The sequence below is a fragment of the Schistocerca nitens genome, chromosome 2 (assembly GCF_023898315.1).
Source record: "Schistocerca nitens isolate TAMUIC-IGC-003100 chromosome 2, iqSchNite1.1, whole genome shotgun sequence".
Classification (NCBI taxonomy): domain Eukaryota; kingdom Metazoa; phylum Arthropoda; class Insecta; order Orthoptera; family Acrididae; genus Schistocerca; species Schistocerca nitens.
In genome coordinates, this window is record NC_064615.1 from 771,356,415 (window position 1) to 771,375,478 (window position 19,064).

The following is a 19,064-nucleotide window of genomic DNA, read 5'->3' on the forward strand; positions in this document are numbered from 1 at the left end:
CGGTTGCAGTTTATTCTTACGATGGGCACTTTCCTTGTCATGTAGTAATTTTGTACGAAGTTGTGGGTGTTGGAGAAAACAATTCCTTTATTCCCACATACATTTAGCAATAACTGAACACTACACACATGAATGAATTGTGTAGACATGAACAGCACGCAATAACTAACAAAAGCTAAGTCAAAGAATAACTATATCACTGCATGTAAATTAACACTTCACGGAATGTTTATGAAGCACTGTACACTTGTAGGGATCGATTGTCAGAAATAGGTCACTACATGACTCCCCCCTTTAATGCTAACGATACCGCAGATTAAATTTCACACGGCGTCCAGCTCTTGTAACTACTTCTTTCTTGAAACCGGGCGGTGCGTCACGTGTGTCAGTGGTTGTGTCAGGAAGTGGTGTAGTGGTCCTCGACGTCGGTCTTGGTGTTCGCTGAGCGTTGTGGTGTTCATGGGGTACAGGAACACATCTTGTAGCTTCTCCTGTGTTCTCTGGTTTGTGTTCAGTGGTAGCTGTGGTGTCTGTTGCGTCCAGAAATGCAGGCTTGATACGGTCCACTGCAACTGTGGTGAGTGTACCGTTAATCATTATGCGGAAAGTATTGGTATCCCTACTGACTACCAGATATGGTCCGTCATATGGTGGCTGCAGTGGTTTACGCACAGTATCATTGCGTAAGAATACATGCGTGCACTTGTCTAGCTCCGCAAAAACGAACGAGTGTCTACCAAGCTGGTTTCTGGGCATTACTGGTCTCAATTGACGTATATGCTCTCTTAATCTTGTGGCGAATTCTGAGGCTGTGATTGTATCATCTGCCATGCTGTGCAGAAATTCTCCTGGTAGGCGTAACGTTTGTCCATACACCAGTTCTGCTACTGTTGCTTTCAGATCATTTTTGAATGACGTTCGTAGACCCAAAAGTACGATAGGTAGTGTCTCTGTCCACTTCGGTGTTGCGTGACATCTCAGTGCTGCCTTTAACTGTCGATGACGCTCAACCATGCCGTTTGATGCGGGGTGGTATGCCGTGGTGCGTATGCGTTTCGTACCCAATAACGTAGCCAATGCTTTGAAAACGTAGGCTTCAAATTGTCGTCCTTGATCAGTTGTAATTCTCAGTGGAACTCCAAACCGGGCAATCCAACCACGAAAAAATGTTTGAGCTATAGTTTCTGCAGTGATGTCCTTCATTGGAAATTCCTCAGGCCACCTAGTAAATCTGTCAATCACCGTGAGGCAATAACTGTAGCCTTCCGATGTCGAGAGTGGGCCGATGATGTCAACATGCACATGGTCAAAACGCTGATTTGGTGGAAGAAATGTGCCTAATGGTGCCCTGACGTGCTGTGTGATTTTATTCCTCATGAGAGCGAGTGGAGCATGCGCAACAGGGTGTGCTAAATGTGCGGCCTCTGCTATAGCTTTTTTTATAGCGTGAAACGCGGTGTCCGCCTCGATAGTCCAATGCACACTGTGGTTAGGTTTAGGTGCGCCTTTAAGTAGTTCATTCAATGGTGCAGTTATCAGTGCATGATTGCGAATGAAGCGTTGGTAGAAATTCACTACTCCAATGAATCGTCGTAATTCTCTGACTGTGACAGGGCGGGGATATTTGTTTATGGCCTCTACTTTACTATGTGGCAGTCGAATACCCTGTGCATTCACCAAATATCCTAGATAGTGGACCTCTTTCTCACCAAAAACACACTTGGAAGGATTAATTACTAGCCCATGTGTGCGTAGGCAGTCAAACACTTGTGCCAAATGCTGTAAGTGCTCCTCTTCCGATGCAGACGTCACCAATAAATCATCTATATACACATAGCAAAAATCTAAATCTCTTGTAACCTCATCCATAAAACGTTGGAAGGTCTGGGCGGCATCACATAGTCCGAATGGCATTCGGGTGAATTCAAATAGACCAAATGGTGTTGTCACCGCTGTTTTAGGAATGTCTTCTGCAGCTACAGGGATCTGATAGTAAGCTCGAACTAGATCAATGGTAGAAAATATAGTCTTACCGTGAACATTTGCAGAAAAGTCTTCTATATGTGGAACTGGGTACCGGTCTGGAGTGGTCCTTGCGTTGAGTTGGCGATAGTCACCGCAGGGGCGCCATCCATTCTTCTTTTTAGGCACGATGTGAATTGGGGATGCCCAACTGCTACTAGAAACTCTGCAGATACCTTGTGACAGCATGCTGCGAAATTCCTGCTTTACCACTTTCAGCTTTTCGGCCGTTAAACGTCTAGGCCGAGCGTGAGTTGGCGGCCCTGGCGTGGTCAAAATGTGGTGGACGGTTGTATGCTTGACTGGTGGGAGAGTAGGCGATTGTTGTGTGATCTCGGGGTATCCTTTCAGTAATCGTATATACGAGGTGCATTCAAGTTCTAAGGCCTCCGATTTTTTTTCTCCGGACTGGAAAGAGATAGAAACATGCACATTGTTTTAAAATGAGGCCGCGTTCATTGTCAATACGTCCCCGAGATTGCAGCACCGTACGGCAGATGGAATTTTACCGCCAGCGGCTAGAATGAGAACTTTTTTATATACTTAAAATGGCGACGTTTTCCTTACTTGAACAGCGTGCAATCATTCGTTTTCTGAATTTGCGTGGTGTGAAACCAATTGAAATTCATCGACAGTTGAAGGAGACATGTGGTGATGGAGTTATGGATGTGTCGAAAGTGCATTCATGGGTGCGACAGTTTAATGAAGGCAGAACATTGTGTGACAACAAACCGAAACAACCTCGTGCTCGCACAAGCCGGTCTGACGACATGATCGAGAAAGTGGAAAGAATTGTTTTGGGGGATAGCCGAATGACTGTTGAACAGATCGCCCCCAGAGTTGGCATTTCTGTGGGTTCTGTGCACACAATCCTGCATGACGACCTGAAAATGCGAAAAGTGTCATCCATGTGGGTGCCACGAATGCTGACGGACGACCACATGGCTGCCCGTGTGGCATGTTGCCAAGCAATGTTGACACGCAACGAAAGCATGAATGAGACCTTCTTTTCGTCGGTTGTGACAATGGATGAGAAGTGGATGCCATTTTTCAATCCAGAAACAAAGCGCCAGTCAGCTCAATGGAAGCACACAGATTCACCGCCACCAAAAAAATTTCGGGTAGCCGCCAGTGCTGAAAAAATGATGGTGTCCATGTTCTGGGACAGCGAGGGCGTAATCCTTACCCATTGCGTTCCAAAGGGCACTACGGTAACAGGTGCATCCTACGAAAATGTTTTGAAGAACAAATTCCTTCCTGCGCTGCAACAAAAACGTCCGGGAAGGGCTGCGGGTGTGCTGTTTCACCAAGACAACACACCCGCACATCGAGCTAACGTTACGCAACAGTTTCTTCGTGATAACAGCTTTGAAGTGATTCCTCATGCTCCCTACTCACCTGACCTGGCTCCTAGTGACTTTTGGCTTTTTCCAACAATGAAAGACACTCTCCGTGGCCGCACATTCACAAGCCGTGCTGCTATTGCCTCAGCGATTTTCCAGTGGTCAAAACAGACTCCGAAAGAAACCTTCGCCGCTGCCATGGAATCATGGCATCAGCGTTGTGAAAAATGTATACGTCTGCAGGGCGATTACGTCGAGAACTAACGCCAGTTTCATCGATTCGGGTGAGTAGTTAATTAGAAAAAAAATCGGAGGCCTTAGAACTTGAATGCACCTCGTATGGTGTGTCGCCTGTGACTGTGCGTACCTCTAGTGGTGTGATACAACGGACTTTTCCTGTTGTATGCAGACTAGTAGTCAAATCTATCAGTCCTGGCGTCGCAGATCTGGCAATAAGTCGTAGAAGGACAAAAAATCTGCTCCGATAATAGGCTGTGATATATCTGCCACTGTAAATTGCCATTCAAACACACGGCGTAGCCCCAAATTAAGAAATAATGTTACTCGACCGTATGTTCTAATTTTGGAGTCATTGGCGGCGTATAGATAACAGTCGTCGCAGCTCCGGCGTGATAGGCGGTTTGCTGGATATACGGACACTTCTGCGCCTGTATCGACGAGAAACTGTAGTTTTGTTTCGTGGTCTGTCACAAAAAGTCGGCGAGTGTTTGCACTGCAATTTATCGCTGCTACGGTGTCTGCTTCGTGTTTCCACTTGCAAGGTGGCGTACACTTTCGTGCATCATTACCAAATGTCTTGTGGTACCAGCATAAGTTCTGTAGTGATGGTGATCGATTGCGACTTCGTGGCCGTCGGCGGCGTGGCCGTTGGCGTTTGTGCGTTGTTTGTAATGCAGCTACCTGCGCGGTCAACTCTGCCAGTTGTGATTGTAGGGAGACTAACGTCACTGTGGGCGAATTTTCTTGTTGTGGCGTTAATGTTGAGACACTTGATGTGGGATACATTTCAATTAACCTGTCGGCTGTTTGTGCCAGTGCGTTTAAATCGCCTGCACATACCGTGAGAATTTTTTGAGTATCTGACGGCAACCGAGACAACCATATATTTCGTAGCACATCATCAGTTACAGTGTTACTTGCCAGTGTGCGCAAACGTCGTAAGAGTTGTCATGGAGTGCGATTGATTGTTACAAACGCGTTATTAATGCGTTTTTAATGGATGCATAACGATCGGTATCCGGTGGTGCGACTAGGATATCTTGTACTTCTGCTGCTAGATCTTCTGTAAGTGCTGCAACCACATAGCTGTACTTAGTTTCGTCCGCCGATATTTGAGCGAGGACGAACTGGCTTTCTAACTGGGCAAACCACAATAGAGGATTATCTAACCAGAATGGTGGAGGTTTTATCGTCACCCTGTTAATTGCAATGCTGGCTCCAGGTTGAATTGAGACTGGCGAATCGTTCATTATCGCGCTGAAACGAGCGCGACGCGGCTGGCGCGGAAGTTACAAACGTGAACGTTGCGGAACTTCGTTAAACGCTGAAGCCGACGCGGATGTTAACGTAGTTCGTCGGGTGTCACCAAATGTGGGTGTTGGAGAAAACAATTCCTTTATTACCACATACATTTAGCAATAACTGAACACTAAACACATGAATGAATTGTGTAGACATGAACAGCACGGAATAACTAACAAAAGCTAAGTCAAAGAATAACTATATCACTGCATGTAAATTAACACTTCACGGAATGTTTATGAAGCACTGTACACTTGTAGGGATCGATTGTCAGAAATAGGTCACTACAAAGTCTAACGATTTGCACGTTTTTACATTTCACGCGATTTTCCAACACGCGAATAATTTCACGAAATCTAAGCATTTCATCTTCAAAAGATGTCTGTGTTGCAGATTCCGTTGTTAGTGATTTTATATACGTCTCTCGTGTAGGAACACTTGTGGTAGCTGTTTCTTCTGTGTCAGGAGACAGTTTTATTGTTTTTGCAGTAACACTTTCACGTTTGTATGGCAATTTTCTCTTCATCGTCGCTAGTTGTGGCTTATTCGGCACGTCAAATAACGTAGGAACTGCATTCCATACCAATGTCCTCTTTTCCGCGCTCATGAACTGGTTTGACTCGAAATGTAATGCACAAAACTTCACGTTATTGTGCAAATAAAGGACATCTTTTTGCAGCAGGTCCTGTCTTCTACTATTTATTAACCATTTCTTGATCCTAAAAAGGAAGTACAAATTCAGTAATTCAATACAATTTAGAAACAAATAGTAAATAAAGAGCGCTCTAATGTGATGTTTCATACCTCTCAGGGTCCTTAGGAAACCTGAAGAATGTCAAATGTGGTGTCGTCTTCCTATTATTACTGCAACTGATTGCGCTAGATACGCTGCCTTTCGTAGAAACCATGTTAAAAATGAATATAAACGATCTAGCGGTTCTAGGCGCTCAGTCAGGAACCGCGCGACTGCTACGGTCGCAGGTGCGAATCCTGCCTCGGGCATGGATGTGTGTGATATCCTTAGGTTAGTTAGGTTTAAGTAGTTCTAAGTTCTAGGGGACTTATGACCACAGCTGTTGAGTCCCATAGTGCTCAGAGCCATTTGAACCATTTTTTTGAATATAAACAATACTGTTTACATTTACTGAATACCATATTCAGCAGCATAGCTTCTCCACCGCTTGGGGCGCTGTTGTCGCGGTGTATAACAAAAATCAGCGAGAGTGTCGCGACTGTATATATTAGACTGTGGTGTTACCACACTCAGAAATTGAAAACGCTACTTGCGCGACTTTAAATATGGCGGCAAATCAAATTATTCCTACAGGAATTGCACAGATTCTAGCGGAAGAGCTTGTAACGTTGACGAAGAAAAAACTGGCTCATAATGTTGGGTATGGAAATGGCATCTCGTAGGTATCGTTTGGGAAATTCCAATAACCTAAAAAGGGACTTCACTGCCAAGGAGAACGTTTATTTCGAAAATCATTGTCGAATGACTAAAATCAATTTTGAAATCTTTTTCAGTCATATTTCTCGCTCTGTGGAAAAGTGTAACACACATATCTGAGATGCCATGCCAGTAACACTGAAATATCTGACAACTGCAGTCACTAATATATGTATTGCATTGCAAAGGGCACTGTTTCTAAATTAGATACGTCAGAAAGTAGGGATTTTGTCACAACAGTTCAGCTCTGTTTATATTTTCAGGGTTAGTCAACGTTCTGATAAGCCACAGGGGCTGTAAATCTACATTTCTTTTTTAAAAAAATCTCTAAAGCCACAAATTACCATTTCATTGTAATACTGACGCTCAATGACTAAAACTAAAAAAAATTGTTGTGTTATCGTGCGCTATCGATACCACGGCGCGCCAGTACATGTCTAGAAGTTGGCAGTGCACATTAATAACATTTTAAAGAAAATATATTGTGAGTAAAAGTCAACAGTTAATGAAATTTGCATTTTTAAATTTTGTTAGTAGTCATTAAATAGCTTGGTAATGTATGTCATTGAAAATGTGTTGACATTGCTAATAGTGTACTAAAAGATATTTTCAGGTTAGGAAAAATACATACACGTCAGTACCTCTTTGAAAAGTATGTTGTTAATCTAAGTCAACAAAAATTAACGATTTACCTTTTTTATAACTTTTTTGGTTGGAAATAAGGTACCCCCCTTCGTTGTGCGCGTCATGGAAAATGCATTGTTATTGCTAGGGTTATAAGACGCTGCACCAAGCTCTAGTCTAAACTGTCAGTTCATTTCTGCTTGTGTATTTTAAGTGTTGTCACTCAACCTGTGTTGCTATTTTGGAACAAACCATTCACACTTTTTATTAAAATTCACGACCAGTTTCGCGCCGCTAGAAGACGCATTCTCAGGTGATATAGATTCTTTTTAACAGGTCATCGTCGAAAGGTAAATGGCTTAGGGCCACCCATATCGCTCACGTCATGTTGTAAACAAATCGCGCGCTAAAAGCGTCAGTATAACAAAGGCGACAGCAAAACCGCGTCACAGGCTGGAAGGTGGTTGGGCGGCAGCAGGCAAAAATGTATGGGACCCTAGCAGATGCAAAGAGACTCTTGAGTATCCTCATCCTAGCTTGCAACAGATTTTGGAATTAATGGAACGTCAGGATTCGTATGACAGTGCAGTGGTAGACTTTTATTGCACTCCTATTTATGCAGTTCAGAATAATGGCAAACAGACTATGCCCTTACGCTCGTGCGCCGAGGCACACAAAATCACAGCTAGGGCAGCATCGTAAACAAAACCAGTGTGCTAGGCAGCAGGCTAGAGAAGTTAAATACTACCCTTGGTATTTCACGGCAGACAGCCTCAGGCATGCCCCTGTAATCATGCTAAGTGCTGTCATTACGGCAAGCACGGCCACGTTTAATCTGTCCGCAGAAACGCAACTTTAACAAGGACTCTAAATGTCTCAATGCAATATTTTCAAATCCAGGTAGTTATTCGAGGATTGATCAGTGCAAGTCAAGTGCAACAGCGAAAAAACCACACACTTCTTGCATCCAGCATTAGACTAATAAATTATGACTTCTCAGATTGCCAAATATAAATCACAATTCCAACTGGACACGGCTGCATCTATGACTCTCTCGAATAGAAACTCATATGAACTGTTAGTCAAGCGCAAGCTACTTAAATCACAGGCAACTATTTCTGGGTGCGATGGAGATGACATACCTGTACTGGGTATTTGCAGCGTATCTGCCGTATTTAATTACTAAAACTGTTTCGATCACGCCGGCCGGGTTGGCCGAGCGGTTCTAGGCGCTACAGTCTGGAACCACGCGACCGCTACGGTCGCAGGTTCGAATCCTGCCTCGGGCATGGATGTGTGTGGTGTCCTTAGGTTAGTTAGGTTTAATTAGTTCTAAGTTCTGCCGGCCGAAGTGGCCGTGCGGTTAAAGGCGCTGCAGTCTGGAACCGCAAGACCGCTACGGTCGCAGGTTCGAATCCTGCCTCGGGCATGGATGTTTGTGATGTCCTTAGGTTAGTTAGGTTTAACTAGTTCTAAGTTCTAGGGGACTAATGACCTCAGCAGTTGAGTCCCATAGTGCTCAGAGCCATTTGAACAATTTTTTTTTCTAAGTTCTAGGCGACTGATGACCTCAGAAGTTAGGTCCCATAGTGCTCAGAGCCATTTGAACCATTTTTTTGTTTCGTTCACATTTTTTTGCCCACATGAAAGTGAAAATATTTTTGCTATTGACTCTTTTGATCTATTTGGCTTGCACATTCAAGATAGTGTTCTCTATGTACCTACGGACAGGATAAATGAACTTTGTCATGAGCTTAGTGACATTTTTCGAGATGGCGAGATAACGAAAGACAATATGCAATCAATGTTTTGCCGAGTTCGGTCCGTCCATCAAACTATCAGACATCAAGTGGCACAGGAACTCTTATCTTGGCAGGACAACGGTGTGTTTTGCACTGTAGCAGTCAGTCAGTGGGCATTCCCTCAGGCAATTTTAAGGAAACCTTAGGAAAATTACACTTATGTGCAGGTTTCGAGGCAATAGTAAATCCACAGACTGTGACAACCGCTTTTCTTTGACTCAGAATGATGAACTCATGGCCAAGCTTGGTGCAGGTCGCTTCTTTCTTAAGATTGATCTTCATGATGCTTATTTGCAGCCTCCCTTCAATGAACAGTACCAACAAGTTTTTGTGATAAACAGCCGCATGGGGTTATTTCCGTTCTTGCGGTTTTCGATTGGTAGTGCTTCCACACCCGCAATTCTTCAACACTACTTATCACAGTTGACTGCTACAGCTCCTTCTTGTTCGAACTATTTGATCATCATCTCTCTCTTTGAACATATCCTCCCCTCTTTCTGTCCACCTCCTCCTTCCCCTCCTCCCTGTCTTTACATTCCCTCCTAGAGGTAGAGTAATATAAATCCCCCATGTTGGTCCTCTTGGGGCATGGAGTTTGTTTCACATAGGAGATCTTACACAAAATACATATGCTCTGCTTTGCGTATTAGGTTAGTGGATAATCCCGTAGCATATTTGTTTTGCATGTTGGTATTACGGTTGCTATGTGTTTATTTGTCGCTTGTCTATTTTTATTTGTTGCTAGCTGAGTTTACATATTGTTACTTTGTGATAGCGAGTGGAGCTCTGGACGCTAGAAAATGGAGTGACAAGTGGAGAAAGCGGAACATTTTGGACATACTCTTCTATCTGACCTCAATAGAGGGGTGACAGCAGTGGAGGCAGCCAGAAATATTTGCGCTGTCTGTGGGGATAACGCCATCGAACAAAGCACGGCACGACAATGGCTTTCTCGTTTTAAGCTGCATCGTTTTGACATTAGTGACTATCCATGTTCAGGAAGACCTTCAGGATTTGATGAAGATCGTTTAAATGCATTAACTGCAATGATCAACGTTAGTGTTATCGAGAACCGCAAATCTGACGAACTGTGATCATTCCACCATCTTGCGACATTTGGATGCAATGGCAAAGATCCAAAAATTGGGTGTGGGTGTAACCAGAAGTTGCATTTCACACAGAGAATCCCTTTAACCACACGTTTTTTTGCATTCTTTACACTCTGAGCTGTTATGAAACTTCTTTTTATCTGAGACTGAAGTGTCACTGCACTGTTCTACCAGCGCCATCTTGTGTGATGCGGATCCCACACTGCACCACAGTGCTCAAGACGAGAACGTACAAGTGTAATGATGGGAGTCTCTCTAGTAGACCTGTTGCATTTTCTCAATCCTCTGTGATGCGGATCCTACACTGCACCACAGTGCTCCAGAAGAGAACGTACCAGTGTAATGTCGGCAGTCTCTCTAGTAGACCTGTCGCATTTTCTCAGAGTTCTGCCAATAAATCGTAGTCTTTGATTTGCTTCACCCACAACATTACCCATGTGATTGTTGCAACTTAAATTATTCATAATTGAAAACCCGAAGTATTTTGTTGAATTTGCAACCTTTAGATTGGTGTGATTTATCATGTAACCAAAATTTAGGAGTGTAGCGACACCACAGTTTAAGATAGGGAAGTTAGATTTCGTGCAATATTTCGGAGCGCACAAGCTATAGCCAGGTGCATGCAGGATTGCAGTAAGTTACGCTGACCAGCGGCTGCGAAATGGAATGGAGGCCACAGGGCCATCGAACCTCTGAAAAGCTTAAACACAATGGCTTGCATGTTGCAAGCTATAGGAGGAAGGGGCCCACAGGCACAACCAAGGTGTGGGGCGTACGTGACTGAGCGATGCGTTAGCAAACCAGAGGGGCGCGTGCGGCCATGTATAAATAGTTGCCGTTTCCTAAAGAGATTCATTGAAGTATGACAGCTCTCCTGGATGGCGGGGCGTGTCGCACCACCAGCTACACCAGGCAACAGATGGGGTGCCAGCGTCCCAGTCCACGGCGGGTCGTTGGTTCGACCCTCTGAGGCCGTCACAGGGTCCGCAGCTAACCAATGCGGACCACTCTTCCGCTCGCTACCGCGGACAATCATCTCAGCTCCCGACACATTCCGGAGACTTTCGTGGCGAGGGGCCACAGATTCGGACGCCGGATCATGTGTGGTTGTTGCCGCCATGTTCCTAGCTACGCAAGCCGAGGAAGAAGCAGCAGCGGGGCCAGCCTACGGCTCCTGGCGGAGCAGCGCGGAGCCAACGGGGACAGTGGTCGCTGAGTCGGCTGCTGGCGCAGCCATCCTGACATAATCGGAACTCTACAGCTGGCGAACAAGGCCAGCACGACACAGCGTTGCATTGCACAGGTCACTGGGGCAGTGGCCTCAGCATTGCGGGGCCTGTGACGTGGACCGAGGAGAACTAAGCTCTGTAGTGGAAATGAATAAATCATTTGAAAAGCTCCGACGAGTTTTAATACGGCACCTCCGGGCACCCACCCACTACATTTGGTGTCAATACGCCGCATTTGGCATCTGATACTACTACATTTGGTATCAGAAAAGCGGATATCATCTGTCCAATACGACGTTCCAGCCCACGGCCTACAGTACAGTCACAAGATGTGGTGAGTGCTGTCAAAATTGTTCTTTTGAGTGTTGGGCGTTTTCTTTCTTGTTGGTGTTTGAGTATGGCTTGCCAGGAGCCAAATTTTAGTTTATACACTCCTGGAAATTGAAATAAGAACACCGTGAATTCATTGTCCCAGGAAGGGGAAACTTTATTGACACATTCCTGGGGTCAGATACATCACATGATCACACTGACAGAACCACAGGCACATAGACACAGGCAACAGAGCATGCACAATGTCGGCACTAGTACAGTGTATATCCACCTTTCGCAGCAATGCAGGCTGCTATTCTCCCATGGAGACGATCGTAGAGATGCTGGATGTAGTCCTGTGGAACGGCTTGCCATGCCATTTCCACCTGGCGCCTCAGTTGGACCAGCGTTCGTGCTGGACGTGCAGACCGCGTGAGACGACGCTTCATCCAGTCCCAAACATGCTCAATGGGGGACAGATCCAGAGATCTTGCTGGCCAGGGTAGTTGACTTACACCTTCTAGAGCACGTTGGGTGGCACGGGATACATGCGGACGTGCATTGTCCTGTTGGAACAGCAAGTTCCCTTGCCGGTCTAGGAATGGTAGAACGATGGGTTCGATGACGGTTTGGATGTACCGTGCACTATTCAGTGTCCCCTCGACGATCACCAGTGGTGTACGGCCAGTGTAGGAGATCGCTCCCCACACCATGATGCCGGGTGTTGGCCCTGTGTGCCTCGGTCGTATGCAATCCTGATTGTGGCGCTCACCTGCACGGCGCCAAACACGCATACGACCATCATTGGCACCAAGGCAGAAGCGACACTCATCGCTGAAGACGACACGTCTTCATTCGTCCCTCCATTCACGCCTGTCGCGACACCACTGGAGGCGGGCTGCACGATGTTGGGGAGTGAGCGGAAGACAGCCTAACGGTGTGCGGGACCGTAGCCCAGCTTCATGGAGACGGTTGCGAATGGTCCTCGCCGATACCCCAGGAGCAACAGTGTCCCTAATTTGCTGGGAAGTGGCGGTGCGGTCCCCTACGGCACTGCGTAGGATCCTACGGTCTTGGCGTGCATCCGTGCGTCGCTGCGGTCCGGTCCCAGGTCGACGGGCACGTGCACCTTCCGCCGACCACTGGCGACAACATCGATGTACTGTGGAGACCTCACGCCCCACGTGTTGAGCAATTCGGCGGTACGTCCACCCGGCCTCCCGCATGCCCACTATACGCCCTCGCTCAAAGTCCGTCAACTGCACATACGGTTCACGTCCACGCTGTCGCGGCATGCTACCAGTGTTAAAGACTGCGATGGAGCTCCGTATGCCACGGCAAACTGGCTGACACTGACGGCGGCGGTGCACAAATGCTGCGCAGCTAGCGCCATTCGACGGCCAACACCGCGGTTCCTGGTGTGTCCGCTATGCCGTGCGTGTGATCATTGCTTGTACAGCCCTCTCGCAGTGTCCGGAGCAAGTATGGTGGGTCTGACACACCGGTGTCAATGTGTTCTTTTTTCCATTTCCAGGAGTGTATGTTTTGCGTATGCATATTATTTATTTTGCCAGAATAAGTGTTAGTTTATTTGGGACAGTAAGATGATTTTCGTGGCGTTTGATTACTTTGTATTGGTTTATGATGCTACTGAGTATGATACAGAGTTGTAGGAACTCAGATTATTCTTGTACTTAGTGCCGAAACAAAAAGACATACTGAGAACGAAAGCAACACAATGGCATAGTCAAGAACGCAAGGTGTGTCGGAACCAGAAGTGGTGCGGGTTTTGATGGAAAAGATAGCAAAATTGACAGCGGACAATACTCAGTTGAGAGTGAATTAACATCTAGAAGTGAGCGGGAAACCGCAACTGATCAGTCGTTGTTGCCTAGGGTGCAGGGGATTGATCCAGCCGCCGCAAGTTTGATTATTCCGTTTTCTGGCAAGACATCCGAGGATGTGTGTTCGTTTGTGGAGGACTTGGAAATTTCAGTTTCGATGAATGGTTGGTCTGATGAGCAGTTGTTACATGTAGCCAAGATTAGACTAGCGGATGATGCGAAAACATATGTAAGGTGTTCTGAGGCCTTAAGGAAGGCACGACAGTTTAAGTAGTTAAAGGAAGGGCCTTCACAAAGGTACAAGAAACAGAATAGTGCTCGGTATTTTAGGGAGAGGTTAAGTACAATGACAAAGAGACAGGGGGAGACAGTGGAGAAATTTGCGGACAGGATAAGAAATTAACGAGTATACTTACGAGTCGGGTCAGAGAGATGAAGCGAATAGTGTTCCTTTGCAGGAGGCCGAGCAAAGGGCACTTTATGTATTTTTGAGAGGGTCACCAGTGCGTATGTCATGGAAAGTGCGTGAAGGGACTCCGAAAGATTTGTATTCGGCCATTCAGCTGGCAATTCTGTGTGAGGAAATAGACGCGGCAACAGGGGTACGCGAGAGGCAAACAGTATTTGCAGCGGGTATAAAATGTTATAAGTGTGGTCGTACGGGACATCTGCATAGGCAATGTACCCAGTGACCAAGGAATAGAAGAAGGGGTGGAAATCAGCAGCCTGGAGGATGGAGATAGGAGAGGTGGACAAATGTTAAATGACAGAGGGGGCCGAAGACACACCTAAAGGAGCTCTCATTTAATTTCAATTCTACGAATATGTATGCAGAAGTGGAATGTTCAGTGGTAGGATCCGTAGGAACTAAAAAGTTTAAGGTTTTGTTGGACACGGGGGCGCAAGTGTCAGTGGCTACTAAGAATATAATGGGATGAAGGAAGTTAGACCCACCACGTTATAGGTTGCGTGGAGTGGGGGATAAGGAGGTCACGCCTTTGGGGTCGGTGACAGTTGACTTTTGGATAGGGAAAGTCCAGTTTATTGTATGCATGGAAGTAGTACCATGGGTGAGTGACGGCTACGACATGATCCTAGGAGTAGATTTCTTGCATCAACATCATGCCAAAATTGACCTTGGACAACGAGCTGTGGAACTTGGTGGAATGTTATATCTGCTAGGGGAAACTGTTGTCAATGCAGAGCTGTCGCAAGGGGTGTTCAACATAATGAACAAACCAATTGAATCACGTACATTAGCATTAAGGCTTAATTCGCATGAGTGTGTGTCTTGTGGAACCGGGAAATCGCTTTGGTTAAGTGTGGAGTCTAATCTATCTGTGGGTACAATATGTGTTACTGAACCATTGGAGGATAATGAAGATTTGGGTTCATTGGGCTATTTTGTGAAACGTAGTGTTGTACGCGTACAGGAGGGGAACAAGGTGCGAGTAGTTAGCGTGAACGTGGATAATTTTAGCGCTGTAGACGGGAATTTGAGGAAAGGAGTTTTAGTAGCAAATTTGGATGTGCCAGATGATGAAGACTGATGTTCGAGAGGTGGGCGAAGCGATCAACCACTAACTGCCGATAGAACTGCATTGCGTGACAAAATTTAGCATTTGAAAGGAGAAGAAAGGGAGCAGATGGATGAATTATTGTGGGAGTTTAAGGATTTATTTTTTCCATATGGGCCGTTACCAGCAACTCCATTAGTTCAACACAGGGTACCAACAGGAAATGAAGACCTGTTTACCATAAACCATACAGAATACTGAGGTATTTGCAGCTGATTGTAGAAGATTTCATTGATCAGCAGCTTGCGGACGGTATTATAGAGCATAGTAATAGTTGCTGGGTAGCAGGCATTGTCGTTGAGCCTAAAAAAAATCTGTGGATGGAACTAAGAAATACAGGTTCTGTTGTGACTACCGATACCTCAATAATAAGACAGTAATTGAGGCATACCCCTTTCCAAACATATCGGAGACTTTGGATCACTTAGGACAGTGCCAGTACATTTCTACGATGGATTTGACAAGTGGTTATCACCAGTTAGAGGCGGCTCCAGAGGACTGCCCAAAAACTGCTTTCTCTACACCTGGAGGCCATTACCAATACATTAGAATACCATTCGGTTTGAAAAACACTCCGGCAACGTTTCAGAGGTTGCTAGACAGTGTATTGAGGGGTTTGAAACCACGGCAGTGTCTTGTCTATTTGGATGACATTATAGTGTTTTCAAGTAGTATGGAGCAACATAGACAGCAGTTAAGGGAAGTCTTTATGAGGTTAAGAGCAGCTCGTTTGACGTTGAGCCTGGAGAAGTGTCATTTCGTGTTAGAAGAAGTAAATTATTTGGGTCATATTATCAGTAAGGACGGAGTGCGAACAGATGCAAGGTTGGTACAGGCTGTAAGGGATTTTCAGGAACCAAAAACAGTTAAGGAAGGACAGTCATTCATCGGAATTTGCAATTTCTATTGAAAGTTCGTGAAGGGTTTTGCAGATTTAGCAAGCCGTTGACGCAATTGTTACGGAAGGGTGTGAAATTTGAGTGGACAGAAGACTGTCAGAAAGCGTTTGACAAACTGAAAGAAGTGTTAACATCAAGTCCGGTTCTTGTGTTTCCAGAGTTTGAAAAGGAGTTTATACTAGCATGCAATGCATCGAATCAAGCATTAGGGTGTGTTCTCAGTCAGGAAATTGATGGGAAAGAACATCCTGTAGCCTATGCGTCTAGGCAGTTGAATGCAGCAGAGAATAATTACTCAACAACAGAGAGGGAGATGCTTACTGTAATCTATGGAATCATATATTTTAAATGTTATTTATATGGGAGAAGATTTTGGGTAGTGACTGATCATGCTGCATTTAAGTGGTGGTTGGGGTTGAAGGATCCGTCTACTAGACTCACTCGATGGGCTGTGAGGCTTAATGAATTCGACTACGAGGTGGTGCACAAGCCTGGGAATAAGCACGGTAATGTGGATGCACAAAGTAGGAAGGTGGCAAAAGTAGAAGTCATAGGTTACGACCTAGCAGTATGGCAAAAATTACAGGACGCGGACAACAATTGTAAATTGTATCAGACAGCCCCAGTTTAATGTGTATGACAGTCTTCTGTGCAGGGAAACGAAGTTAGGGCCAAGGGTAGTAGTGCCAGCAGAACTGAAGGACGAGGTTTTAACGGAAGCTGATGATCACGTCTTATTCGGTTATGGAGGGTGTAGAGCGCCGAACAGGAGAGTGGTGGAGAGGTATTGGTGGAGAGGTAGGAAAGGAGATGTGGATCAGTATGTCAAGAATTGCATACCATGTGCGCAGAGAGCAGATTTGAGTCTGAAACGGATACAGCTACAACGATTACCGGAGGCAACATGTCCATTCTCTTTCCTGGGGATTGATGTCTTAGGCCCTTTTAGGTGAACACCATCGAGGATAGATTCGTTCTCACAATAATAGACCATTTTTTGAGGTATGTGGAATGGTGGCTATGCCAAATCAACAGGCAGCAAAGGTCACGCAAGCATTAGTAAATAACTGGATTTTGAAGTTTGGTGTACCAGAGACAATAATTACTGACCAAGGGACCAACTTGATGTCGGATTTAATGAAGGAACTATGTAAATTGATGATCGTAAAGAAGTTGAGGACGAGCGCGTTGCATCCACAGGCCAACGGAAGGACTGAACGGGTACACAGAACAATCGGGAAGATGCTCAGTTTTTATGTGGACTCTCATCACTGTCAGTGGGACGAGTATTTGAAGCATATTGTATTTGCATACTACAATGCAAAAGTCCATACAAATACCGGTTTGTCTCCATATGAGGTGGTGTATGGGTGAAAAATGCCGTCACTGTTTGATTTAGTGAAGCTACAGAAAAGGACTGGTGAATCTGTGTGTCAATTCGCAAGGACAATTCGGGATGTTTGGAAACGGGTACAAAAGGCAAATACAAAGGCTTTGGAAAGGCAGGAAGACACAGTAAAGCAGAAAGGAAGTTTACTGCAATATAGGGTGGGGCAATGGGTAATGCTGTCCAGCCCCTATATGCAAAAAGGGAGAACGAAGAAGTTCCTCACGAGATATCAAGGGCCATACAAAGTTGTTGAAACCACATCTCCTGTTAATGTTAAGCTTCAGCTGCAAACTAGAACGACGATAGTACACGCTGGGCGATTACGGCCATTTAAGGGTTGCCCGGATGTGATTCCAGGCATGTCACAGGAAGGAACAAGGAAGAAAGAGAGTGAAGAGAGGTGTTAAGCACAGAGTAAACCAGGAGGATAGAGTACAGCATGAAATACCGTATGCTTCACGTTCTAGAAAGTAGTAGAGTATTTGTAGTTTTTTTTTAATTTTCTGGTTATGTATCATTGGGTTTGTGTAGATTCATTAAAGCGTTGGATTTTGATGTGTTTTCGAGTATTGTGGGCCTGCTAGGGGCAGGAAAGGTGGTGGTGATCCCTGTCCACAGGTCACTGAAAAAGGAAGTGTAGCATCTGATGTATGTAGAGTGTTGTTGGAGGAGAGATCAAATGCAGTTCTGGAGAGGTAAATACGCCGGAGTAAATAAATATGTGTTGAAAGATGTCAGAGTCGTACGATTTCCTGTTTAAATTTTTAGTTATCGACATTTCTGGGTCAGAAACATCATGTTTGTATAATGTAAATTTAGGGATGAAAGTAGTCACACAATCGGTGTTGAGTTTGAATCTTCTCCACCTACGAGAATTTGGTAGTAGTAGCAAGTTGTTTTGAGCAAGGAGTGTTTACGGAAGCAAAACGTGTAGATCTCGAAGGAAGTGGAATTTAGATCAATGGAACTAAGTGTAACATAATAGGACTAACCTTCCATCTGCCCACGTCAATTTCAGGAGTCATGCAGTTTAATGTTACGCAGCCACAGCTGTACTGGCCAGAAACCACTTCATGGTTTTTGCCAAGGCAGAATCTGACCTTGTTAAATCAAACTCTGGAACCAGGTCTGTTGAGATCCGTAAACCAGTTCATTTCAGAGCAAGAGGGGCGCATATCAGCCGAAAGCTTGTGCAACGTCACGCAGTATAGGGAAAGCCAACGGCAAATAACGATCATTTTGAGCACCTCTGTGCCAAGTGTCATTGCAGCCTTAACTTTGTTATGTGTTGTTTTCTTTCTGATCAGGTGGAGAGCCACTTCCCAGAGGGATCCGAGGGTAGACCAAGTCCCAGTGGATTGGATACCGAGGGCGTTCATTGAAGTATGACAGCTTTCCTGGATGGCGGAGCGTGTCGCACAACCAGTTACACCAGGCGACAGATGGGGCGCCAGCATTCCAGTTCATGGCGGGTCGTTGGTTTGACCCTCTGAGGCTGACGCGAGGTCCGCAGCCAGCCAGGGCACGCCACTCTTCGGCTTGCTACCGTGGACAGTCGTCTCGGCTCCCCACACAAGACAGAGACTTTCTTGGCAAGGGGCCGCAGATTCGGACGCCAGATCGGGTGCAGTCGTTGTCGCCACGTTCCCAGCTACGCCAGCCGAGGAAGAAGCAGGAGCGGGGCCGGCCTACGGCTCCTGGCGGAGCAGCACGGAGTCAACGGGAACAGTGGTCGCTGAGTCGGCTGCTGGCGCAGCCATCCTGACGTAATCGGAACTCTACAGCTGGCGAACAAAGCTGGCAAGACACAGTGTTGCATTGCACAGGTCACTGGGGCAGTGGCCTCAGCATTGCGGGGCTGTGACGTGGACTGAGGTGAACGAAGCTCTGTAGTGGAAATGAATAAATCATTTGAAAAGCT

General features: G+C 45.7%; 1 protein-coding gene and 1 long non-coding RNA gene across 2 annotated transcripts; one reads left to right on the forward strand and one right to left on the reverse strand.

Annotated features, from left to right (window-relative positions):
• Positions 1-300: 300 nt before the first annotated feature.
• LOC126235316 (uncharacterized) lies at positions 301-2,301 on the reverse strand (the record flags this gene model as incomplete). Its single annotated transcript, XM_049944039.1, has 3 exons — positions 301-1,317; positions 1,483-1,674; positions 1,762-2,301. Coding segments are annotated over 3 exons (1,749 nt in total), but the record flags the coding sequence as incomplete, so codon positions are not given.
• Positions 2,302-6,771: 4,470 nt separating this feature from the next.
• On the forward strand, positions 6,772-19,064 carry LOC126234620 (uncharacterized). Its single transcript, XR_007544750.1, has 2 exons — positions 6,772-6,841; positions 18,451-19,064. It is a non-coding gene; the product is annotated as an uncharacterized LOC126234620 (long non-coding RNA).